Genomic DNA, 27327 nt, shown 5'->3' with positions numbered 1-27327 from the left:
TTCGTCCAATACAGGAGGACGTGGGGGAATTATTAGAGATTTAACAGGCAAATGGTTAGGCGGCTTTATCAACAATATAGGAGTTTGTCAACCCATTCAAGCCGAAGCATGGGGCCTATTGAGAAGTATCCAGTTAGCGAACCATCTAGGTTTCAAAAGAATAATCCTAGAAGGTAACTCTACGGATCTGATACGGTCAATGAGAAGTGGACTCACAGCAAGTAGTGTGGTTTTCAATGTGTTGAAGCTTGTAGACCAGAATTGCAGTCAATGGAATCTTGGTTGATTAAGGCAGTGCCTCGGGAGCTCAACACAGTAGCATATATGTTGGCAAGATCATTCAAGTTCTTTCCTAAAGGATTCCATGTACTCCCCCAACCGTCCTTAGTAGTTTTAAATCAACTAGAGTTGGATAGAATGAGCTGCCCATCGTGGCGGTACCTGTACAATGGTGCATAATCTTCACCTTTTATGTGGGTTTCCCCCTTCCAAATGAAATTAAAAAAAAAAAAAAAAAAAAAACACTCTCCTATCTATGTCATCATTGCCCATCATATGTCTTGAATAAAGTAATATTAGATATAATGAATTAATAAAATCTGAATGGTCCTTCAAGTATAGAGGCTATGTCACGTTTAGTCCTAAACTTTCAAATGGATCACTTGTGATCCTTCAACTTTCAAATGTTACTATTTCAGCCTAAGTTAACCACATATGCCCTTCAACTATCAAATTTTATCCACTCATGATCCTTCGAGGAAGACCATGACTATTGAAAGACTATGAGTGGTAAACTTAAACTATGAATAATAATAATTTAAAAGGCAAAAGATCACAGGTAATCAATTTAAAAATTTAAAACTAAACATGACAAAATCACTATACTCGAAAAATTCATAAGACATTAACTCCATATTTTTCTATTTTCATTTTTTTCTTTTAATAAAGTAAAAAGACGTGACTTAAATTTTTGTTTTTTTCTTTTTAAATAAACTTATAATTCTACTGTGAGATAATGAAATATTCAAAATATTGTTAACAAATTAGGCAAAATAAATATATTTTAAAATGACATATTAACAAATTAATATTGTAATAAAATGACTAAAATTAGCATTTAATCCGTAACGGCAAAATCAAATCTTATTAAAAATCGTCTAAATTTCATTATTTATCAGTACAAAAAAATTTTCAATAAATTTTACAAACATGCATCTGAATAGTGGATACACAACAGTGGTCATTGGAACTTATGGCAATTGGCATAATGGAAATTCATAGGATCCAAAGGGGAAATCTTAGAAAATGATGAAATTAAGGATTCCTGTACAGGAGTGGACAAATCACAATGTTTGGTACATAAGAACATGTAATTAACAAAACACAATAAAAAATACAAACCCATGTGTAGTTTCAGGATGACAATAGAAGTTAAGAGCAGCAAGAAGCAGTAGCAGTTCTTTCAGCTGGTCTATCCATTAGAACCATGCCCGACGGATTTGGCGCTGGTTGCATGCGAGGCAGTCGCTTCGCTGCATGTCAAACACAGTTAGTTTGGCAGTTATAGCGATTACATCCAAACAAAATAATATTGAAGGCAAAGATCATTGCAGATGATCACCTACAATTGCAATCTAAATCTATCACGAGAATCATTTAAAAACCAACTCATAAATTTTATTGTATTAGCTCAAGGCCAAATCACACAAAAAGACTGAATTCAATCAATTAGCTAGTATAGGATTAGACCTCCCCCCTGACAAAAGCTTGGACGCCACCACCACGGGTGACATACCATGTTATAATCTAAGATTGAACCAAAGGTCACTCAACTGAACTATAATGCACATGGGCCAAACCACACTAAAAGATTGAATTCAATCAATTAGCTACTATAACCTATGGCCATATAAACCCATATGTTCTCTCCTATATTTTCAATGTGGGACTATTAACAAAGACAAATAGACTCTTGAGCAGTTATCTAACTGAACAAATACACACACTTAAGTGATGCAGTTCAACATACATGCACAAGTGCAGAACACGTGAGATTGAGCAAACAAAGCAAGATTTACATAGCGATCATAAAAAAGCATATGCATTATAGAGACATTTAAAGCAACTGAGACATCCGATTCAAAATCATTATAACAATTTGCCAGCCACAACTCATAATAATTTCTACATTTTAGGGGTGATAGCATATCTGAGACATTTAATTGAACAATCATCATTATAGTCACCAACTGAAAGAACAGCAAATCAGCCCACTTGATATTGATGTAAGCACATGACAACTATTAAAAAATAGCGTTTCTTACAACTGCCAATAATTGTGACCCTAATATCAGACTCCATATGTGCAAAATGGGAAGTTTCGAAAACATTTAAGTACTGCATCGGTTTTGGAGCTGTAATTAAAGAAGGGCGTAGAAAGTAGTATCTTAAGTGACCATGCTAAGAGGTGTGACCTTGGGCTGGGTGAGTGCTAAGGAAAAAGATGTTGCACCAAGAAAGTAAAGTCCTCGAATAAAAACTTTACCTATTTCATGGAAAATACTATTTACATTGGTTGCAGATTTTGCAGAGGTTTCCATAAAGAAAAGGCCATTTTGCTCTGCATATTTTTGTGCTTCCTGCAACAAAAGTAACAAAAATTTCAGTAACAATAATGCTCAGAATAATGTGTAGTCCAAATTACTTTTCCTGTTAGTATTGTAACACAATCAACCATTACTTAAGTCACAAATCAGAACCCTGTTTCAAGCTGTGCATATCTTATCAACAAAAGTCAATCATGTGTGTAGCAATCACTCTATTTTCCCTAGAATATGATCTTTCTACATTTGGAAGAAATAGAATTATAATTGGAAGGGAAACGGGGACAGAAAAATGAAAAGAACAAAAGAGGTGGCTAAATACTTGGTTATTTATAGAGTCAATTGTTTGAAACAAGAACCAAAGAAACAATTGTCAGCTCGGTTCCATGATCAATTGCACCATTAAATACTTAGAGCATGCTTTTGTTGGCAGCATTCAAACCCAGAGAATAGAATTAAATGTACTTGCCTCTGTTTCCACCTTCCTTGCATCTACCAAGTCAGATTTATTTCCAGCAAGCGCCATAACCATGTTTGAGTTACCTAGCGACAACAGCAAGGAGGGCAGAAGCGAATTTAAAATGAATAAATAAATGAAACTAAAACTCGTTCACATAGAGAAATCAGAAATTTTGTTTTTTTGTTAGACAACAAGGTGTCCTGAGCAGGCCTACCCTCTAAGCCCGTACCATACTCGGGCTAAATCACAAGAAAAATAGAAAAGCATCAAGCACAAACAAAAAGTAAACCGGGAAAATAGAGAAGCAACATGAGCATTAGAAACCTTGTGCCTGAAGTTCCTGGACCCATTTTTTTGCTCTTTCAAAGGATTCCTACAAAGAAAAAATCAAGAATTAAACCTAAATTAATTTCTGCAATACATACAACTTTACAAGGTAATAATTATGAAGCTTCCACTCCACTTACTTGATTTGTTATATCATACACAATTATAGCAGCTGCAGCTCCTCTATAGTACATTGGAGCTAAACTATGGTATCTCTCTTGACCTGCTGTGTCCCATATTTCAAATTTAACAGTAGCATCATTTACTGCCACTGTTTGAGAGAAAAAGGCAGCTCCTATAGTTGATTCCTACATTAGCAGATACAAGAAACCAAGTTTAGTAAAATTCAAGTTCCAAACCCATCTCTGTAAAAATAAATAAATAAATACCAAATTAACAACTGACCTGGAATTCAACAAACTGTCCTTTAACAAACCGCAAAACTAAACTAGATTTTCCGGCCCCAACATCTCCTAGAAGCACCTGTAGACAACTCAAACACAGCAGATGTTATTTGTAAACAGAATCTACTGACTAAACATAAAATTTTGCAACCGAAAGACAAGGACAAGTAAAGGTTTCCAAATCACAAGATGCCGTTAACCATTTAAGCATAGAATTTCTCGAAAATTGAGAAGAGTTAGAGCAACCCAGATGAGAAATCTCATAATCAAGCGCCTTCTCCCGCCGACACACGCACACAAGAAAAGAAAAATTAAGTATTTACGGACCAGCTTGGCGTTCATATTTTTGTTTCCGCTTGTGGCCATGGCGTTGATCGATTCAATTCCGATGCGAATTCAGTGTTTTTGCTTTGGATCAAGAAACAATAAAAGGAGAATTATTATAGTTATAAAACGAAGGGTTTTGTATTCAGGATCGAATATTGACGAGGAAGAAGGATTAGGTGAATTGAACCAGACAAACCCCACTCATACGATAGTTCAACGTTGACGCAGTAAACCGGTCGTTTCATTGTTCTCTCGAACTTTCCGTTTACTATTTTATCCCACCTATTCGTACTCTATGTATTTGAATTATATTATGACACCCTATCTTAGTCTCTGTGTAATTTTCTTATTCCAATCTCCACTAATTCTCTCATTATATATATCAATGTAATATAAATCTTTCAATTGATCTCATTCAATACAATTTATATAGTTCTTATCTGGTATCAGTTAGCTAGGTTTTTTCTAAAAATTTGCCAACTTGCGGGCAACCCCAATTCTGCCCCAAGCTACTTCTTCACTAATTAACAAAATCAAATTATGGCACATGCCCATCACTTTTTGGTGGTTATGGAAATGGTGAAATGATGTGATCTTTCGCGGGGAGGTTTGGAATATCCAACTTAAAATGGCTTGGATTGAGAAACAAAGGCAGGATATTAGAAGGGTTTTTGCCAGAGCTACCAATAAAGGGGCGGGCAAGGTGTTTTTGGCTCCAGATTGCTCAAGTGGTGGCCTACTACCAATGCCAAGTTCTATAGTGAGCTTAAGAGTGAAAAATCCCTTAATCCCAAGAAAAAAGCATGAGGGGTAGATTTGGCGAATTGAGAATAAATGCTTCAAAATGGCCACTCCCAGAGATAAAACGCGAGGCATGCCATCTTGCCAGGATATAGGGCAACCGTTGCACCGTCTTCGAAAAAGCATAGAGATCCATGTGAAGTCGGTTGTCCCAAAGAGATCTTGGAAGATGAGAAAAATAGAGAGGAGGTGAGCCGCCCCGCTTGGATTCGGGCACCCATTGCACTGTCTTCGAAAAAGCATGGAGATCCATGTGAAGTCGGGTGACTCGAAAGAATAAGCCGAGAGGGTGAGAAGAATGAGTGATCGCCCAAGCCATGGCGATGAGCGCTCCATGCCCTACCCTCACTTATTTTTTCGTACAGGGGCTTTGGCGTATGGTTGGACAATTGGCTAGAGTGTGCACATCGTTCCCACTAGTGGGATCGGCTTTTAGGCCCCAACAAAATGAAAGACGAATTTCCGTTGTTTGCATGTTTGAAAAGTGCGAGTGTTGTTGAAACCTACCTTTGGAGACCTTCACTTCCTCAGCATATTCCTTACATTTGGTTGACCTAAGCTTAATAGTCTTGGTAGATAGTGAAGGGAATTTCGCTCGCTCTATCCCAAAACACCTGCACACAAATCAATTGATCAACCCACACACACTTAACTGTTTTTGGCGCTTAAATGATTAGGATTTAAATAGTATGCTTGCTTGAGGACAAGCAAGGTTTAAGTGTGGAAACTTTGATAAGCGCCAAGAACAGTCAAGTTTAGGGTCATTTCTGGACAACATTATGTAGTTTCATCACCAATTTATGATCATCTTTCGTGCTTAAAGACTCTAATTAAGACCAAATTGACAAATTCAACGCAAAGGTTGTGTTTTGAGTTATTTCCGCAGGGTATAGCAAGGTCCTAGGCCAAAAAGGAAGCAACAAACAAATAATCAACCGGGCAGGAGACCACCACGAGACCAACACGCGTGGTGATAGGCGTGGACTGTTTCCAGTACGCAACCACGCCACCCACCACGTGTGGTGATGGCGTGGATGATCCAATTAGGGCAACCGCGGATTTCGACTTTTGGACAGCTATTTAAACCCCATTTTCTCATTGTTTGAGGGGGGACTCTCCAACATTTTTAGATCTGATTTTATTTCCATTTCTTCCCCTTTGGGGAGGAAAAACAAACACATTCCCACTAGAATAGACTAGCTTTTCTTAGATTAGAAGATGGAGATGGATGAAATGATTGAAGAAGTAGATCACATGTTTCCTTGGGTATAATACTCATTTCTTAGAAAGATTGTTTCTTTAAATTATTGCTTTGTTTAATTTTGATTGTTGTTCTTTATTGTTTGATATGCTTGAGTAGAGTAGCTTAGGGGTGTGTGTGCCCATGCTAGGCCTTTGATTGATGCTTGAATTTTGCCTATGTTTATGGAGATGTGGAGTATGATTGTAGTCTTGTGTCGGTGATGTTGTTAAAACTTTGCTTCTATTTCGGCCGGAATAGTTAGTGAACTAAGTGGAAGTGAGGGTGTGCGCGGTAGCGGCCTCTCATGAGCCCAACTCATCTACATCCCTGCCCTTAGTCCGAAAGGACAAGGTCCGAGAGGAGTGGTAAGCAAGTTGTTCGATAAAATGCCTCAACTGAATGAGGATTGAGAGTCTGAATGTGACGCCACTCGGTACAAATACCGTGACTCCCTAGTTCAATCCCGAAACTCATCTTCAAATTCCACATGATAATCAATCGCTTGGCTAGTAGTGGCATGCACCCCTCTTTCCCTTTATATTGTTTAGTTTAATCTTGCTTTCAAAACCCCCAACATATTATCTAAATGACCCTCAGTAATCCTTGCTACTCTTATCTATTACCCTCATAAATGTCTACACTAATTCGCTCCAATTTGTCATCCTTGATAGACACGACACTCGGGGATTTTTCCTCGTTTTACCACTTATCACACCTCACCGCAAAATACTACCTTCATATATAGAGAGAGACATAGATATATTATTTCAACTTGGGTAAAGATCCGATTGACATAAACAAATTATGCTTTGAGTTTAAAACATTAGCAATCCCAAGGAAGTTGGTCCATAGAATTTGCATTACAATACATGGCACAGGGCATGAGTGAAGATTCCACAAAGTCTATCCCAATGTTAGAGTTGTCGAACAAGTTAATCTGTATGCTCTGCCCATTATTGTTGTTGAACTCATCATCAATATTAAGCTTGTAGACTTGATTCGCCCCAGTCTGAGTCTCAGTCCCAACCTCCTTTTCCTCTTGAATATGATCTTCTTCTTCTTCTTCTTCTTCTTCTTCTTCTTCTTCTTCTTGTCTACCTGCAGCAGTACTCCCTCCAAACAGGAGTTCAAGATTAGTGGTACCTCCCCACATGCAGTTGTTAGAGTTCAAGATTCCGAACCCCGAAAGATTGGAGGATGAGGAAGAAGACAGATTATTGTGATTGGAAGTGATCTCCATTGAAGAGCAGCTGGCATAATCCAATACTGGATTATTCCTCTCATGGCTCAGTGTAATGGTATTCTTATGGTATAATAACTTGTCATTTGGTGGAGTTGTGTTAGGCGGGAAAGGTGGGAAAGCTGCTGCAAGAGTGGCTTTGATCTCTATGGGAACAACATCTTTGTGGGATGAAGAACAAGTCTCTATAGTGAAAGCTGAGGAGGATGACTTTTGGTGACGAGTATGGGAGTTGTTGTGTTTGGTCGTCTTGGCTTGGCTAGGAGAGATGAGATTGTGAGTATTTGGATCCAAGCCTTGAGCAATCAGTTTCTTCTTGATGCAAGAGTTCCAGAAATTCTTGACTTCATTGTCAGTCCTCCCTGGCAAGTGTTTGGCTATTTGTGCCCATCTGTTACCTATAATTCTGTGAACATCAATTATAGTTCTCTCCTCTTGCTCACTGAAGGATCCCCTCCTCAGATCCGGTCTCAAGTAATTGATCCACCTCAATCGACAGCTCTTCCCACACCTCTGTAGCCCTGCAATATAATTAATTTCCATCTCAGATCACTCAACAAACACCATACATTTTATTTATTTTATTTTATTCAAACATTATTTAATTACTTCAATTTTGTTCACTACCATTTTTAAATTTAATTTGTCACCAGGCCCCATTACAAATTATCACAAATATAATGTTTCCATGAACTATAAAATATTATATTCACAAGGCTCACTTTTGGTGATTGAGAACAAGTCTTCTTACAGAAATTATATACAAATGAGTATTGAGCAAAATTATAAGATCTATCACTCTAAAATTTCACTACACAAAATTACAAAGTGAGCGCACTTTTTACATCAAATTAAATGCACATTATATTGTAATTTTGCATTGTGTACTTTTAATATTGAAAATTTTATAATGTTTTAGTAAATTTTCACCATGCACATTTTTTTTTATTTAGTTTAGAATTGTTGATTATCTAAGTTCAATAAGACATTATCTTCACCAATCACACACACACACACATACATACATAGACTACAATAATTAGGAATTTCAATTGAGTTAGGGCTCTGTTTGGCAAAACTTATTTTAAGCTACTAATAAGTTATAAGTTCTGTGTGATATGTTCACAAAATAAGTTAGTAGCTTAAAATAAGAGTTTATTTTGAAATCATAAACCTTAGGTAGCGTTTAAAAAATAAACTAGTAGGATTCCTAACTTTTTTTTTTTCATCTTTATCCTTATTATTTTAAATAAATGACATCCTTTACCCTTCCCAATTAAAACCCTTTGGCCTTTTCTCTTCAATATGTTTGATTGTAATTTCAATTTGACATTTGTTTGTTTGAACATTAATTTTTGTATGAACTAATTTTAAGAACTATAAATATTTTGTTTTTACTTTATATATTCTCAAATATATCTTCCTACTTTATATTTTATTAAAATATATTGGTTTCATTATTTTATATTTTAGTATGTGAACAAATCTATTTAAATTCAAAACTATTTAAATTTTATGAAGATGTCTTTTTTTAGTTTTTTTTTTTTATTTACATTTATCAGCTTATTAAAAAAATTAACTTTACCAAACACTTTTAAACATAACGGTTTTTCAGATTTCAGTTTCAAATTTACAGCTTTTAAGCTTTCAGCTACGTTTGCCAAACATAGGCCTAATCCACTCCATCTCCAGATTATTGAGCTTATTCGTTTTGATGAGTTAACAAGGTTGATTTATTAGAGTCATAATTTTTATTTTTTATTTTTGCCTAAACAATAAAACCTTCAGCGCAGCCGTTAGGCATTTCACTCACAGTCTCACACTAGGAATCAACTAAAAGCTTTCACATTGTAAAGGTCGTCCAAAACTTTTAATTTTAAGAATCTAGCATAGTTATATTAATAGATATATATATTTAAACTATCATTTAATCAATCCATATCTCTAATTTCAAATTCCAACTAAAAATTTTAATTTAACGTTTATGAGCATTTGTATAAAGTATATAAACAATAATTTTCATATTAATATTCTCAATAATTTTCATATTAATTAATTTTTTATTATTTAAAATTTTTAAAAATAAAAATTAATTTTTTTTATATTTATATCTATATTATATTATATTACCTTCATAAAAAAAATATTACATTACGGAGTATTTATTACAAATTTTTATTTTTCATTATTTATTTGCATAAAAAATTAATATATTTTGTAATATATTGATTAATATATTTACTAGAATTTTGCTGAAAAGCTTAATAAAATACACAAGATTAAAGATGATGATACATACAAGTTATTTATATTTTTTTTCCGCATCATTTGTGAAACATAGACTAACTTTGAATGGGTGAGGCTATCGAGTAATCCCACTAATGCTATGTTTGACAAACTTAGCTGAAAAGGTAGTTGGAAGTTAAAATGTAGCTGAAAATTGAAAAACTATAAGCTCGAAGCTGAAATCTGAAGAGTTGTTAAGCTAGTTGTTATGTTTAAAAGTGTTTGGTAAAATTAACTTTTTGATAAGCTGATAAATGTAAAAAAGACTAAAAAGGACATCTTCATAAAATTTAAAGAGTTTTAAATTTTAATAGATTAGTTTACATATTAAAATATAAAATAAATAAATTTAATAAAATATAAAGTAAGAACATATATTTGAAAATATATATAGTAAAACAAAATATTTATAGTTCATAAAATTAGTTCATACAAAATTAATGTTCAAACACACAAATGTTAAATTGAAATTACAACCAAACATATTGAAGAGAAAAGGAAAAAACGGTTTTAATTAGGAGTGGTAAATGATGCCATTTATTTAAAATAATAAGGATAAAGATGGAAAAAAGTTAAAAAACTACTAACTTATTTTTGAAAAGCTATCTAAGAGTCTAGTGTGAAAGCTTTCCAGTGTTATTTCCATGTTTGATCTTATGGGGCTCTCATGTTGATATATCTCTCTTATATATCCTCCCTTTGTGAAATTCTCAAATTTCAGTATCTATCCACATCTTATCAATTGCATGCTCTTACTTGAAATTTCTAGCATTATTCAATACATACTGTTGTGGCTATGTTACCTTTGGCTAATGTTTATCAAAAGGGGGAGACATGCTATGATTAAAGGGTGGGGGGGGGGGGNAAAGCTTTCACATTGTAAAGGTCGTCCAAAACTTTTAATTTTAAGAATCTAGCATAGTTATATTAATAGATATATATATTTAAACTATCATTTAATCAATCCATATCTCTAATTTCAAATTCCAACTAAAAATTTTAATTTAACGTTTATGAGCATTTGTATAAAGTATATAAACAATAATTTTCATATTAATATTCTCAATAATTTTCATATTAATTAATTTTTTATTATTTAAAATTTTTAAAAATAAAAATTAATTTTTTTTATATTTATATCTATATTATATTATATTACCTTCATAAAAAAAATATTACATTACGGAGTATTTATTACAAATTTTTATTTTTCATTATTTATTTGCATAAAAAATTAATATATTTTGTAATATATTGATTAATATATTTACTAGAATTTTGCTGAAAAGCTTAATAAAATACACAAGATTAAAGATGATGATACATACAAGTTATTTATATTTTTTTTCCGCATCATTTGTGAAACATAGACTAACTTTGAATGGGTGAGGCTATCGAGTAATCCCACTAATGCTATGTTTGACAAACTTAGCTGAAAAGGTAGTTGGAAGTTAAAATGTAGCTGAAAATTGAAAAACTATAAGCTCGAAGCTGAAATCTGAAGAGTTGTTAAGCTAGTTGTTATGTTTAAAAGTGTTTGGTAAAATTAACTTTTTGATAAGCTGATAAATGTAAAAAAGACTAAAAAGGACATCTTCATAAAATTTAAAGAGTTTTAAATTTTAATAGATTAGTTTACATATTAAAATATAAAATAAATAAATTTAATAAAATATAAAGTAAGAACATATATTTGAAAATATATATAGTAAAACAAAATATTTATAGTTCATAAAATTAGTTCATACAAAATTAATGTTCAAACACACAAATGTTAAATTGAAATTACAACCAAACATATTGAAGAGAAAAGGAAAAAACGGTTTTAATTAGGAGTGGTAAATGATGCCATTTATTTAAAATAATAAGGATAAAGATGGAAAAAAGTTAAAAAACTACTAACTTATTTTTGAAAAGCTATCTAAGAGTCTAGTGTGAAAGCTTTCCAGTGTTATTTCCATGTTTGATCTTATGGGGCTCTCATGTTGATATATCTCTCTTATATATCCTCCCTTTGTGAAATTCTCAAATTTCAGTATCTATCCACATCTTATCAATTGCATGCTCTTACTTGAAATTTCTAGCATTATTCAATACATACTGTTGTGGCTATGTTACCTTTGGCTAATGTTTATCAAAAGGGGGAGACATGCTATGATTAAAGGGTGGGGGGGGGGGGNGTGTATGAATTAAGGGGGAGAACTTGATGTACACTCGGCTATATGAATTGCGCGGTAGAGTGCGTATGACATTGAGGGAGACACTTGGTATAAATTGAGGGGGAGAATAGCTTGTGATTGTTTAATCAACATATGTCAAATGGGAGATTGTTAGTAATATATTATGTATATTGATATATTACGTATGGTAATTGGCATATGAAATCAAAACATAATTAATTAAGTGAATATAATATGTGATGTGTGGCATGTGAGTACGTGGGGAATGGATAATTGAAATGCAATGCTTGTGAGTACGTGAGAAATGGATAATTGAAATGCAATGCATGCATGGGTGATGTGGCCGCAAAATACAAAGAAAATGCAATATGAATGTGTAAAGAAAATGCATGTGGCGCAAAAGAAATGAGAGAGGGAAATGGAATGCGAATGCATGAATTAAGGAAAAGCTATATGCATGTGTGAACGTGTGGAGTGAATTGAGATAGTGGATGCATGCGTACATATATGATTTGATCGAGCAAAGTTATGAATTCAACACTATAAATAGGGTCATTCACAATGAAGAAAATCGAAATTTCAGTCACAAAGGTGCTGCGAAGAAACTTCAATACAGGGTAAGATTGGTGTACTATCCGGAGATATCAGCTCCAAGTTATATCAGTACAAGCTGTGTTAAAATTCAGGTTGGTTAAAATTTGTTTAATTGGTAGAATTAGTTCAAACTGTACTTGTAAACTTTTACATAAAGTTAGTTTATAAGGTTAATGTTTAAATAGGTGGTATATATAGTTTTGTAATTCATTGAAGCTTGTAATTGTAAAAACCAGCGGGTTAATCCTAAGTGAAAAAGGTCTTTGGGCGTGGCCCCGCAGATTATGAGGTGTTCTCCAACTGGGTTATCAAATTCAGCTGTGTACTTATTTTTGGCACTTCCTTTATTGCTTAATGTTTTTATACATATCTACATTACATAATTTCAATTGGCAAAATGCTAAAGAAAGCTAAGGGGCAAGGAAGACTGAAAACAAATAGCAAAGGAAGTGGAACTGGAAATATTCCAAAGCAAAAAGTCCATCAAAATCAAGATTTCAAGCTCAAAGACATTCAATGCTATGAATGTGGAGGTTATGGACACATTGCAGCGGACTATGGAAACAACAAAGATAAGAAATCGTACTCACTTACCTGGAGCGATTATGAAGATTCTGACAATGGTGAACAAGCAGAACAACAGACAGGAAATTTTGTTGCATTTAATGGCAACATGTATCATCCTGACGATGTGGAAGAACGAGAAAACTACGAGAAGTTGTTCAAAATTGCAGAAGAATTTGCGAAAGACAATGAGGTAATGAGGGACGACTCAAATCAGATGCAACCTACCACAACAGGAGCACATGAGGTAGCTGAAGAGATACAGACTGATGACGATGATAATGTTGACCTTACACATGAGGCAAATGAAGAGATACAGACTGACGATGAGGATGTTGACCTCGCAGAAGCTTATGAAGATCTGTACAATAACTGGTGTAAGGTAAGTAAGTTGAACCTTATGTTAATAAAGAAAGTTGAGTCTCTAGAGTTGGAAAATTCAGCCCTAAAAGCCTTAGTAGAAGAACTTAATACTAATTTAGATACGAAGGTTTCAAATGAACAATACCTACAAAAGGAATTGGAAAATTTCAAAAAACGCGTGAGAATGTTCAACACAGGCACCAATAGTCTAAATGAAATCCTTCAATCAGGAGTGAATAAACATAACAAAGCAGGTCTATGATTCACAAGTAGGCAAGGAAATCAGAAAAACTCATGGGTGCCAGAAAAGAGACCAAGGAGAAACACTGAAGGCAAGAGGTATGTGAATAATTATTTTAACAAAACTTGTTTTAGGTGTAATATGAAAGGACATGGGTGAAGGCGTTGTAGGCAAAACAAACCACGACAAGTGTGGTGACCCAAGCAAACTTGCTTGACAACAAAATGATCTTTTTTGGTCTTTAAAAAAATAATTTTTTTCCCTCGCTTAATTTATTTTTGTTTCATTTCTTTTTTGGTTCAAAATTATTTGATTTTCATCTTTTTAGTTTGTTTTGCAGATTCAATTATACACTTGTTTTAAAAATAAAAAAAAATAAAAACAAAACAAAAAGAAGAAAAAATCAGACCTTGTACGCCAGATGAAGAGAAGTTCATTGACAAGAAAAGATTAAAGGTGTATGAGAAAGAAAGAAGGAGATTTTTTGTCATATTTATATGGTTTGCTAGTGATACAGGGTTCTTAGAAGACTGATGATGAATTTCTTTGAGGAAGAAATTGAGCCAATCAAAGAAGATTATGGACTACTAAGACTCTCATGCTGCGAGGAGTTGTTAAAGTTATTCCCGATGGACCAAATCCAAACAATCAAACTGCTACTTTCTCAGATTTTGCATAATCAGTTGATTCTATAGATTGGTCCATGTTCTGTTGAGGGTCAGCTCATTGGTAATATTTAGCTTTCAGTAGTAGTGTTGATTTTTGCAAGTAGTTCATCTAAAGCATTCTATTGATAGCTTGTGGATTGTTCTCTTGATTTGATTAAAAAAGCTTGCTGCTCGTTTCCCACTCAACTTCCTGCTCATCAAAATAGCCCTAAGTTCTTGATTTTCTACTCCTGCTACACATATTACACTTGAAGTTTGTATGAATTATATGATTGCTCCATCCTCTCAAAAACATTTTTACCAATTGATACTTTTCTTGATTACCTAGAAGAGGGCTACCCGGTGTCTGCTACGGTTCAAAAGAACCCTAGAATAGCCCGGAGTGAAAGCTGTCTAAGTGTAAAACGCTCCATTAAAATTTATGACATACTTACCTAGAAGAGGGCTACCCGGTGTCTGCTACGGTTCAAAAGAACCCTAGAACAGCCTGAAGTGAAAGCTATCTAGTGAAAAGTATTCCTTAAACTGGTTACCTGGAAGAGGGCTACTCAGTACTAAATATGGTTTCAAAAGGACTTGAGAAGAGTCTGGTGTACGGTGAAAGCTTTCCAGTGTTGTTATTTCCATGTTTGATCTTATGGGGCTCTCATGTTGATATACCTCTCTTATATATCCTCCCTTTGTGAAATTCTCAAATTTCAGTATCTATCTGTATCTTATCAATTGCATGCTCTTAGTTGAATTTTCTTGCATTATTCAATACATACTGTTGTAGCTATGTTACCTTTGGCTAATGTTTATCAAAAGGGAGAGACATGCTATGATTAAGGGGGGAGTGTGTATGAATTAAGGGGGAGAACTAGATGTACACTCGGCTATGAATTGAGGGGGAGAGTGCGTATGACATTGAGGGAGAGACTTGGTATAAATTGAGGGGGAGAATTGCTTGATCAACATATGCCAAAGGGAAGATTGTTAGTAATATATTATGTATATACATATATTACGTATAGTAATTGGCATATGAAATCAAACCATAATTGATTAAGTGAATATAATATGTGATGTGTGGCATGTGAGTACGTGGGGAATTGATAATTGAAATGCAATGTTTGTGAGTACGTGAGAAATGGATAATTGAAATGCAATGCATGCATGGGTGATGTGGCCGCAAAATACAAAGAAAATGCAATATGAATGTGTAAAGAAAATGCTTGTGGCGCAAAAGAAATGAGAGAGGGAAATGGAATGCGAATGCATGAATTAAGGAAAAGCTATATGCATGTGCGAACGTGTGGAGTGAATTGAGATAGTGGATGCATGCGTACGTGATTTCAACGAGCAAAGTTATGCACTATAAATAGGCTCATTCACAATGAAGAAAATCAAAGTTCCATATAGTTCAAAATATAGATATACAGTCACGAAGGTGCTACAAAGGAACTTCAATATAGGGAAAGATTGGTGTACTATCCGCAAATATCAACTCCAAGTTATATCAGTACAAGCTGTGTTAAAATTCATGTTGGTTACAGTTTGTTTAATTGGTAGAATTAGTTCAAACTGTATTTGTAAACTTTTTTCATAAAGTTAGTTTATAAGGTTAATGTTTAAATAGGTGATAGATTTAGTTTTGTAATTCATTGAACCTTGTAATTGTAAAACCAGCGGGTTGTTCTTAAGTGAAAAAGGTTTTTGGGCGTTGCCCCGCAGATTAGGAGGCGTTCTCCAACTGCGTTATCAAATTCAACTGTGTACTTATTTTTGGCACTTCCTTTATTGCTTAATATTTTCATACATATCTGCTTTACATAATTTCAACCACATCTAAGAACTAATTTTGCAAACTGTTAGTGTAATTCATTTTAATCAAGAAAAACTGCAGTTTTGATCTATTTTGAGCAAATGCAATTGTAAATCGCAATTCTAATGTGCATGTTATTACAAATGTATCCCATAGTAATTAATCATCGAAGAACTAAATAAAATCAATTCTTACATAAGTTTCAGTTTTGATTCCTAAGATGCATATGAAAGACGAAAATATTTACTTTTTGAGTAATAATGAAGTATTTTAATTTGTAACAATGTGTAAATTAGAGATTGAAATTATAGTTAATATGATAGACTAAAAATGAAGGAACAAATCAAATACTCCACTAATTATCATGTCGATCTGGTGGCTATCTATATATGGTCAGAGATAAATATACTCTTTACCTTTAATTTAATATGTTGTCTGGTTATGAGAACTGACTTGAAGAAAATAATTAAGCAAGAAAATAAAAGATAAATGTTGTAGACTAGAAAATTTTTTGAGTAATATTGACTATGTTACAATGTAGTATCTATTCATATATAATTTGTCCAGGGACACAGTTATGCCGTTTGACCATATATAAGGTCTTTGGCAGTTGGCACTAGAATATCAGTTGTTATGCCATTGACCCGGGTCTACCGTGCAATGTGAACCCGAATCTGTTCAAAATTTTATAACTTCATGTTCATAATTTCATAACTCTATGTTCACATTTTCATACCTCCATGTTCACAATTTCATAACTCTATATTGTGAACATAGAGTTCAAAATTACATATATAAATTGTGAATATAGAGTTTTAAAATTGTGAACATAAAATTATAAAATATGAAACATAGACTCGGTTCACCTTGCGGGTTTATAGCATAATTTGCCGTAGAACATGCAGGAAAGAATTTGGCAGTAGAATAGATGAGATTACGTACCTGCTAGTTTGGGAACGGTGCTCCAGCAGCCATGGCCAAAAGTGGTAATGTGCTTTATGAGCTTCTCATCTTCTTCAGGAGACCACAATCCTCTCTTCACTCTCTGTTTGCTGCAACAGCGATGACCCATGCTGCCTTTAATTTTCCTTCAATTCGCTTCTCCTTACCACAAGTCTGCAACTACGTACACACACGCAAATATATATTAACAAGTTTCTCTCTGTCATTTCCTACCCCGTACATCATCGTATATTTTCATAAAATAATAAATCTCTTTTAATTTCTACCTACCCAGACAAGCTACTGCGTTTGTCCAAATATCAGTAAATGTTATGCGTGCAGTGTGTGACATAGATGAAAATAACATCGTTTTTGGTGTTTAATTTAATCAAACAGATCAGATTGAAGAAAGAGCGAGAGACATGCTTCAACAACGGCTACCTATAAAATCATTGGAGTGGGAGTGAAATTTAAATAAAGTTAGAAAGATCAATGACAAAATATCAACTATTCGTAATAAGGTCCAAATACAAAAATCACATTATAAATTGAAATAAAATATTTTTGATGATATGATAGTTAGAGGCAGAAAAAAAAAATTTACTTGACTAAGATGAAAATGTGAAATTTTAAAACACTTTGAAATGCTATAAAAATATTTATAACAAAATATGAAATATAATTAATTTGTCCTATATTTTGATGGACCTCCTTAATTAATATTTATAAGTGATTTGGATTGTTGATTTGGCTTATGAATTTAGAGTGTGACTTTTAATCATAGCCCTTTGACAGGGCCGGCCCTGGAGCAAGTGCAGGGTGGGCACCTACCCAGAGCCCAGCTCTATAAGGCGACCCATAGATATATATATATTAGTTTATACAATTATACTTAGTGTATATTAAAAAAAAATAGTACGGTTTTTTTTGAGAAAACAATACGGTTAATTGTTTGAAAGTCGATTCGAGAAGATGTCTGACATCTGAAAGCGACGTTTTCAATTTTAATAAACCGCACACCCACCGCTTACAGCTCACAAGTCACACCAAGCCTTCGCAAAATTCACAGTGCCTTGATTGCCTTCAGCCTTCGCAATTGTCTTCGGCCCTTCCCAATTCGCAGTGTCTTCGACGGTTCGGCCCTTCGCAATTCACAATTTGAAAATAGCAAATCACAGATTCGCAATTGCAAAGCCAAAGGTATTTTAAGTATTTTAATAATTTTATGAATTGGCTTATTGGCGATTTGACGAATTCCCCAAAAATGCTAGAATGCATATTATGATTTATGTATATTAAATTATTAATATTAATTATATTATATTATGTATAATGTATTGTTGACTACTTGACTTGTTGATGTCATTGATTCTTAACACGTTTTCACCCCATTCTTTAACCACTTTTTATAACAAAATGCTTGTAATTGAGTTGAACCTATGACTTGTTTGTGTGAATTGTTGTTCTTTAGATACAATGGTCGCAACGAGTCATTTGGAAATCTTTTGGAGCATAAAGGAACGATGTTAGAGGCCGGGGGAGTTCACTCAAGGAGATCCGGAGCAAAAAACATGGAAGAAGCTGGAAATGCCAGCCATATGGCCTCTCATACGGCCATATGGCTGGTCGTATCGCCCCGTGGCCTGGAGGAAACCAACAGCCTACCATATGACCTCTCATACGGCCGTATGGAAGGCCGTATACCCGATACTCTGTACAGTATTTAAGCCATTTTTCTGCATTTTGTACCCAAGTTCGAACCCTAGCTAGTTTAGAACTAATTTTTCTTCATTTCCTTAGAATTTATTAGCTTAGTATAGCTTAGATTTATATTGGAGAACACAACTTGGAGCTTGTATTGAAGATTTGGAGTGGATTCCACCAACTCTTCCCCTTCATTTCATATTAAAAGTGGTTTATTTCTTCATCTCTCCTCCTTTTTACATTTATTGCATATTTATGTTTTCCTTACTAAATCTTGCTATGTTTACTCTTGATATGAGTGAGTAGTCTCATATATGGGTTATTAGATTAGGTGTTTATTACTTCCTTTGATGCTTGTTATGTGATTATTGCATAAAAGGGGATGAACTCCCATTTAGGGTTCTTAAGTTTGAATTGGGTTTATTTCTATCTTTCAATGGTTAGTGATCAATGATTATTGTTTGTCTTTGGAAAGTCTTTCATCTCAATGGAAGTTGGATGGAAGACTTAAGTCAACCCAATCTCAAACCCATTTTCTCTTCTATAGAAATAGGGGTAGAATTGGGGCAAAATAGCTTTTAATTTGTTCTTCAAGAACTTGGGTTGGTACACCATGGAATGGGACAACCTTTGTTCTAATCCTTGTGGAAACTTGGATTCCTTTGTGCTAGCCTTAAGAACCTAGGGTCATTGTTCATCCCCCAATCCAAGTGTTAATGCTGCAATAGAGTAATACACCTAGTTTAACCCATCTTTCCAAATATAATTTAAACCTTGTTTAATCTTGTTTTCCCTTATATCCAAAATTCCAAAAATACTTCTTCGTTGTTATACCTTAATCTCTAAAATGGTTTGCTTGGATCCTTATGGGTTTCAAGACCTTGGTGAGTTGGTGACTAGAGTCTAGGTGACTACTCCTTACGTGCCGTAAATTCCAATCCTCGTGGTTCTACTTTACACCCATTTTCACACCCCGCTCACACTACATCACTTGTTCTAATGTTTAAGAGTTTGGAATAATTAGGAATTTTATTTTTATTGCATAAATTAGGAATTTAGTTTTTGATTGCATATTAGGTTGTATTGTTGTTTAAGAATCCTAATACGATTCTAAATTCTAATTATACTGTTGTTTTAATGTTTAAGAGTTTGGGATAATTAGGAATTTTATTTCTGTTTTAATTCTATTTATAAAATAAAATTGTAAGTTTATTAAGTTTATTTTATGCAGGGAACCAGGGATTAAAGGTACATGTTTACTGTTGAAAGATTTTTGATTGACTGATTCGGATTGATTGATTCACGAATGGCAGGTGCTTTTATTCCTTTTTTTTTTTAATACAATGTTGCCTAAAAAACATTCATTCGGAAGAGAAAAAAGAAAAAAAAAATAAAACAAATTGATCAATTAATAGACTCACAAAGAGGAGCTATGAATAAATTTGTTAAAATGGTGGGATCCTCTAATGAGAATTTAGAGAAACTAAACATAGATAATCTTGAACAATCTAATGAAATTTTGAGTAATCAAGATCATATTGATGAGGATATTGGTAATTTGAGTGGACAGGATAATGTAATAAATAATCCTTTAGGTGAACATGAGATTATCAAATGAGCATAATGTTGAAAATATATTAGTTGATGAACACATTACTCCTTATTTTGATATATATGACCCTAGAAATTGGTCTAATCTTGATAATAAATCAATAGATATTTTGGTTGAAAAGGGGCCTACAAGGGAATTAAATATTGTGTTTCCTTTAGATAATAGCTCTAGGCATTTTTCATATGCTTATTATACTAGAAAGTTGAGTAAAGGAGAAACTAGTGATCGAAAATGGTTAGTTTACTCAAAACATGTTGATAAAGTATATTGTTTTTGCTGTAAGTTGTTCAAATCTAAGAACAATACAAGTGCTTTAGCAAATGATGGATTTAGAAATTGGAAGCATCTTCTTTAAAAAAAAAAAAGAAAAGAAATTGGAAGCATCTTAGTGAAAGACTCAAAGAACATGAGAATAGTGTTGAGCATATGACTAATATGACAAATTGGAATGAACTAAAAATAAGATTAAATAATAATCAAACTAGTGATAAAGATTTACAAAATGAAATTTTAAAAGAAAAAGAACGTTGGAGACAAGTTTTACTACGCATAATTTCTGTTTAAAATGTCTTGCAAAACATAATTTGGCTTTTCGAGGATCCAATGAAAAAATTTACTTTGATAATAATGGCAATTTTTTGGGATTGATTGAGATGATTGCAGATTTTGATTTCATAATGCAAGATCATATTAGACGTATTCAAAACCATGAAATTCATCATCATTATCTTGGTCACAAAATTCAAAATGAGTTAATTTCTATTTTGGTCCAAAGTGTTAAAAATTTATCATAAATATTATTAAAGAGGCTAAATATTTTTCTATAATTCTTGATTGTACCCCAGATGTTAGTCATCAAGAACAAATGAGTTTAGTAGTACGATGTGTTAATATGTCTAGTAATCAGTGTTGCAAAAATCTCGCCTAGGCGCCGATTAATCTCCGCCTAAGCGTTAGGCGGTGGCCGACCGCCTAGCGTATCACCTTAAATGATGGTCTAGGCGGCTGGCCGGCTAGCGACCGCCTAAGCACCGCCTAGGCCTCTTAGGCCGCTTAAGCATCACCGCCTAGGACTCTTAGGCGATGACCGCCTAGGCTTCCTAGGCGCCGACAAGATCTCCTAGGCGTAGACTAGGCCGCCTAGTTGGCCGATTAACTATTGTTCTTTTTTTTTTTCTTAATGGGTTATTTAACTCAAAACGACACCGTTTTGAGCAAAATAACCCTAAATTGTACAAACTCTAGATATTTTTTAGGTTAATATTTAATATTTTAGTATGAACTATTAAAGTATTATATAATTTCTAATTATTAGTCTCTAAAAAAAATTAAAAATACTTAAATAAAATTTTAAAAAGTAAAAAAATACATGGGCGTCTAGGTGCCGATTAATCCCCGACTAGGCATCCTAGCTCCTAGGCGCTAGGCACTCCCCGAGCGTCCGAGGAGTGCCTAGCCATTTTTTCAACCATGCTAGTAATAAAATAAAAATAGAAGAATACTTTTTAGAGTTTTTAAAAGTTGAAAATACATCTGGTTTAGGACTTTTTAAGGAATTGTTAGATGCAATTAAAACTCTAGGTCTTCAAATTGATGATGTGAGAGATCAAGGTTATGATAATGGTTCTAATATGAAAGGAAAGCACAAAGGTGTTCAAAAACGATTCCTTGAAATAAATCCAAGAGCATTGTATATGCCATGTGCTTGTCATAGTTTTAATCTTACTGTTAGTGATATGACACATTCTTGTACTAAAGCAATTTCATTTTTTGGAGTTATGCAACGTCTATATGCTTTATTTTCAAGTTCTCCTAAAAGGTGGAAAATTTTACTTGATAATGTTCCAAACTTGACTGTGAAATATTTATCAAAAACTCGTTGGGAGAGTAGAATAAAAAGTGTCAAAGCTATTAGATTTCAAGCTCCTCAAATAAGGTTTGCTTTGTTAGAATTATCTCAATCTTGTGATGATGCCAAATCAAAAAGTGAAGCGGATAGCTTGGTTAGCGCACTTGAGAATTTTGAATTTCTACTTGGAATTGTTATTTGGTATGATATTTTATTTGCTATTAATATGATAAGTAAAAAGTTGCAATCAAAATCTATGTGCATTGAAACTACCATGAACCAATTAGAAGGTGTGATAAAATTTTTTGAGAAATATAGAAATGAAGGGTTTGCTTCTAGTATGAATATTGCCAAAAGCATTGCATGTGATATGAACATAGATTCTACATTTCCAATTAGACGACGTATTATTAGAAAAAAAAACAATTTGATAAAAATGATAATGAAGAGGTAATTCAATAACCTGAGGAGGATTTTAGAGTCAATTATTTTTTAACTGTTGTGGATATGGCAATTACATCATTGAATAATAGATTTGAGCAAATAAAGATATTTGAAAATATTTTTGGATTTTTATATAATTCAAAAATATTAAAGTCATTGGATATTAATAAACTGAGAGAATGTTGCAGTAATTTTGCTATTACTTTTTCTCATAACGATATGTTTAATGTTGATTCTGATGATCTTTTCTCTGAATTAAAAGTGTTACAGATGACTTTGCCAGACACATTAATGCCCGCGATTGAGATTCTTGAGTTTGTCAAAGCTGCAGAGTGCTACCCAATGGTTTCTATTGCTTATCGAATATTATTGACGATACCCGTGACTGTAGCATCAGTGGAGCGATGTTTTTTAAAATTGAAGTTATTGAAAACCTACTTAAGATGATCTTCAATGTCACAAGAAAGATTGAATGGTTTGGCAATTTTGTGTATTGAGAAGGATATGCTAGAAAATATTAATTTTGATGCAATTATCGATGATCTTGCATCGAGTAAAGCACACATAAATTTTTTGTAATGATTATTTTTGCATTTAAAAAATTGTTGCAAATTTTCTAATATTATTTCATGTTATTTGATATTATCATTTTTAAATATTATTAAATTTAAATCTTAGTCTGTTTCATATAGGGGCCCTTTTTTTAATTTCGCCCCAGGACCTATGAAATGTTTGGAACGGTCATAACCTTTGATTACTAATTTTTTTTATCACAAGTCTCATGTAGGAGGGTGCTTTGAGAGAGACATAGATATATTATTCCAACTTGGGTAAAGATCCGATCGACATAAACAAATTATGGTTTTGAGTTTAAAACATTAGCAATCCCAAGGAAGTTGGTCCATAGAATTTGCATTACAATACATGGCGCAGGGCATGAGTGAAGATTCCACAAAGTCTATCCCAATGTTAGAGTTGTCGAACAAGTTAATCTGTATGCTCTGCCCATTATAGTTGTTGAACTCATCATTAGTGTTGGTTTTATGACTTCCGGGTAGTCAAAGGCAGGCCAACTCTACCTGTTGGAATAATGAGAATATAGGAAATATGTAGGAAAATATAGCGAGAGAATATAGGTATTGTATTGCTCAGAATTACTTGTCCTTACTCCGTGTATGGAAGGTCTATAGCTTTGTGTTGAGGGTCCTTCTTGGGCTTTCTTGATCCAATTGCTCTTTTGGGCAGGTCTATGTAGCTCAGGCTTAGTGTATTATCCATCATCCAGTCCTCCACTTTCTTGGGATTTTGTGAATACAAAGTCTCGGGAAAGTATAATTGTGTTTTTTTGCTTCGGTCAATCTCCAAATAGAATTTTTTTTCCTATAAATACTCATCTTCTTCTTTCATTTCCCAACCTCCCTCTCTCTCTCTAACTTCTGTCTTCCTTCCCTTCTTCCTTTGCCTACTACGTACTGATACCGGTAAGTCCCCATGTGCTCTTCTTTTCCCTCTTTCTCATTTTTTCATCTTTCTCCTCTTTTTTTTATTTTTCTTTTGGGGCTACCGGAGCGTGCCGACTATCTCGTGTAGCAGCCGGCACCGGCCGACTGCCCATGCGACAGCCTCACGGCTGACATATATATATATATCCTTTATTTGGTATTATTATTATTATTATTATTATTTTGTGCTGGTTTTTATTTCCTTCTTCTTCTTCTTATTTTCTTTTCTCTCTCTCTCTCTCTTTTTGATTGATTTACGTGGCTGCTTCACGTGGCTGACTCCCGTGGCTGTGTCCCATGGTTGTTTCCCTTGGCTGACTCCCATGGCTGTGTCCCATGACTGTCTCCCTTGGCTGACTCTCGCGGATGTCTCTCATGGCTGACTCCCATGGCTGTCTCCAGTGGCTGACTCCCACTTTTTTGAAATTTTGCAGGTACGGTACGGAGTCTTTGGAAAGAATTTTTATCTTTTCCATGCACCAAGCGATAGGAACATGTTGCCCGTCATCCAGTCCACCACTTTCTTGAGATTTTGTGGATACGAAGTCTCTGGAAAGTATACTAAGGGATTATCCTCTTGTGCTCATCTTCCACTGAGCCAACCTTTGAAGTAGTCGGCCGAAGGTCCTTTGAGGTAGTCGGCCGAAGGTCCTAACCAACTGCCTGGCTACTGACTGCCTTCACCACCATCTATTTTGACAACTCCTAAATGATACGCACTAACTGGTCAGCCAGCCTCATTACGAGGAGTACCTCGTTGCGAGAGTGACTTAAACTAACCACTGCGCTCCGAGTGCGGCTCCCTTATGTCTGCATTGTGAGTCTTCCATTGCCTAGTGAGTATGCATTTCTTCCACACGGTGGTGGGAATACGAGTCTGCCACTAGCTAATGGGTATATGTCTTCCACTAGGTGGTGGGTATATGTCTTCCACTCGGTGGTGTGTATATGCCTTCCATTGCCTAGTGAGTATGCGTTTCTTCCACACGGTGGTGGGAATATGAGTCTGCCACTGGCTAATGGGTATATGTCTTCCATTGCCTAGTGAGTATCCGTTTCTTCCACATGGTGGTGGGAATACGAGTCTGCCACTGGCTAATGGGTATATGTCTTCCATTGCCTAGTGAGTATGAGTTTCTTCCACACGATGGTGGGAATACGAGTCTGCCACTGGCTAATGGTATACGTTTTTTTTACATGATAAATTATATCAAGACAAATTAACATCAATGAAAGATAAAGGGAAATCTAGAAAGAAGTTTCGTGTGAAGTTGCTATGCTCGGAATTCTAAAAATCAACAAGTTGTATGATGATGTTTCTAAGAATTGAAGCTGCCACGTCCCAACCGAATTTCCAAGCTTTTACCAGGCCCAAACACATTCGATCGATCTTTTTATATCGTCTCTAGTGGACTATGGGCTTGTGTTTCCAGTTCTGCTCTTCTTGTTCTTTATCCTCATTGTCTTGCCTATTGGGACCTTCCTGCGTGGGCTCTATTCCTCGATCAATGGGGATGGGGTCCCTACTCAGGTGCTCGGGTTGTCTTAACCATTGGTTGGGACGAGTAACTAGTTGACTTCTTTGGATGATGTGTTCAATTTCTTTTCACAGAGTGATGCATTCTTCAGTGGTGTGCCCCAAACGCCTGTGATAACGGCAATATTTTGGTCCGTTATCGGATGGTCCGATGCAACGCAATTGATTGTCTGGCAGCCAGGGATGCGGCGACGATCGATCCCCTACAGACATGTGACGGGGTGGTTTTATCTCGTACACTTGATGAGTCTTAAGTATAGGGCCTACTTCATGACGGGGTTTGTCCGGTTTTCTAAGGTTACTTGGTCTACTCTCTCTCTTTGGCAGTCGGTCCATTGGACTCGTTCTGACCTCATCACAGGATCGCTTTGCTCCACGTTCTTGCTTTTGTCGTATGGCTTCTTCCATTTCTGCATATTTATTGGCTTGCTGGATAGCCTGGGCGTATGTATCAGGTGTATCGCTTCGTAGGCTAGTGAATAGGTCCCCTGATCGTAGGCTAGTGAAGAGTGTTAAAGCTGTTCGGTCATCCAAATCCTCCACTTTTTGTATGTTCCTTTGCCATCTTGTCAAGAATTCCTTTAGAGTCTCTGCCTCTCTTTGACGTATGGCGGTCAGGTTCGCAAACTGCCTCTTGGCTCTTATACCCCTGGTGAAGTGTGTTAGGAATTGCTCTCCCAGGGTTTCAAAGTAGTTAATAGACCGCGAAGGTAACGATAAAACCATCGCTGTGCAGCCCCTTTTAGTGTTAAGAAGAATACTTTGCAGTACATTGAGTCGTCCGCCCCTATTACCATCATCTTTGCTTTAAAACTGATTAGGTGTTCATTGGGGTCTGTCGTTCCGTCGTATGCGGGCATCGCTGGGCATTCAAAATTCTTAAGTGCTCGATATTCCTGTATCTCTAAGGCGAACGGGCTGGTCGATAGTAGGGATCGGACGGTTGGCCTATCTTTTCCCCCTTGAATCCATTCCTGGAGGTCCTTGAGCTCCCTGGCTAGCTTGGCTATTTCTTGATCCCGACCTTTCCGATTATGATCTGGGGTTTCGTCGCAACTTTCTGTTGTGTCCTCTAAGGCTTCCTCTTTATATGGCTCTATCGTTGGTGGTCCACCCGCATGGGGGTTAGCTGCTCGGGCAGCTTGGGCTCGCCGTAGAGGGTTGAGCCTAACACTTCGTCGTAGGCTTTCGGCCACAGTTTTGCCCTGTCTAGGTCATGGGGTATCGGGTTGTAGATTTGGGGTTCCCATACGATCATAGACTGAGATTGCCCTTCGATATCTCTCTTGCGAGGCCCCCTGAGCTATTCGTGGTTCATGGTTTCCCTGAGTGGGGTTTAGCTGGGACTCGCCTCTCACCGTTAGTACTGGGTTTGGGAATCCACGGAGGTGCTCGACGGCCTCCATTATCCTGGCGGGAAGCTCGATCGGCTGGATTCGAGGGACGCTGGTGCACGGCGGGCGTATGCCTGAGGGGGTTATCTCCCTCCTATAGTGATTCTCTTGATTGGCATTCCAAAGGCGCACCGGTTGGTTGGATGGTCCGCGAGAAGGGGGTTGATCAAGTGCTTCTCGCAGATCCCTTACTGGCTGATATGTTCGTGTGTTATGTTGTGTAGTCACCATGCTTTCT

At 35.2% G+C, this 27327-nt stretch overlaps 3 protein-coding genes and 1 long non-coding RNA gene across 6 annotated transcripts; 1 reads left to right on the top strand and 3 right to left on the bottom strand.

Annotated features, from left to right (window-relative positions):
* Window positions 1-1188: 1188 nt before the first annotated feature.
* On the bottom strand, window positions 1189-4348 carry LOC116033472 (ras-related protein RABF2b-like). The gene is made up of 7 exons (XM_031276216.1): window positions 4122-4348; window positions 3796-3873; window positions 3531-3698; window positions 3388-3436; window positions 3073-3146; window positions 2546-2639; window positions 1189-1532 (listed from the first exon to the last, which is right to left on the bottom strand). Exons 1-7 carry the CDS (start codon window positions 4158-4160, stop codon window positions 1432-1434), a joined length of 603 nt encoding a protein of 200 aa, XP_031132076.1. The 5' UTR covers window positions 4161-4348; the 3' UTR covers window positions 1189-1431.
* Window positions 4349-6907: 2559 nt separating this feature from the next.
* LOC116031841 (myb-related protein 330-like) lies at window positions 6908-17204 on the bottom strand. Of its 3 annotated transcripts, XM_031274157.1 has the most exons (4): window positions 17048-17166; window positions 13258-13390; window positions 13060-13173; window positions 6908-7926 (listed from the first exon to the last, which is right to left on the bottom strand). In XM_031274157.1, exons 2-4 carry the CDS (start codon window positions 13325-13327, stop codon window positions 6989-6991), a joined length of 1122 nt encoding a protein of 373 aa, XP_031130017.1. In that variant the 5' UTR covers window positions 13328-13390; window positions 17048-17166; the 3' UTR covers window positions 6908-6988. The 3 variants fall into 3 exon arrangements, with proteins under 3 accessions (XP_031130017.1, XP_031130019.1, XP_031130018.1); XM_031274159.1 differs by lacking the exon at window positions 17048-17166 and having other exon boundaries at window positions 13060-13148; window positions 13258-13293; XM_031274158.1 differs by lacking the exons at window positions 13060-13173; window positions 13258-13390 and having other exon boundaries at window positions 17048-17204.
* A 940-nt stretch (window positions 17205-18144) lies between these two features.
* Window positions 18145-18974, top strand: LOC116031472. The gene is made up of 2 exons (XR_004100591.1): window positions 18145-18247; window positions 18519-18974. It is a non-coding gene; the product is annotated as an uncharacterized LOC116031472 (long non-coding RNA).
* A 6790-nt stretch (window positions 18975-25764) lies between these two features.
* LOC116033094 lies at window positions 25765-26421 on the bottom strand. The gene has a single exon (XM_031275849.1). The coding sequence runs from the start codon at window positions 26419-26421 to the stop codon at window positions 25765-25767; it is 657 nt and encodes a 218-aa protein (XP_031131709.1).
* Window positions 26422-27327: the final 906 nt, after the last annotated feature.

The sequence above is a fragment of the Ipomoea triloba genome, chromosome 10, assembly GCF_003576645.1.
Source record: "Ipomoea triloba cultivar NCNSP0323 chromosome 10, ASM357664v1".
Lineage (NCBI taxonomy): Eukaryota > Viridiplantae > Streptophyta > Magnoliopsida > Solanales > Convolvulaceae > Ipomoea > Ipomoea triloba.
This window is presented reverse-complemented; position numbering and strand designations above follow the sequence as displayed.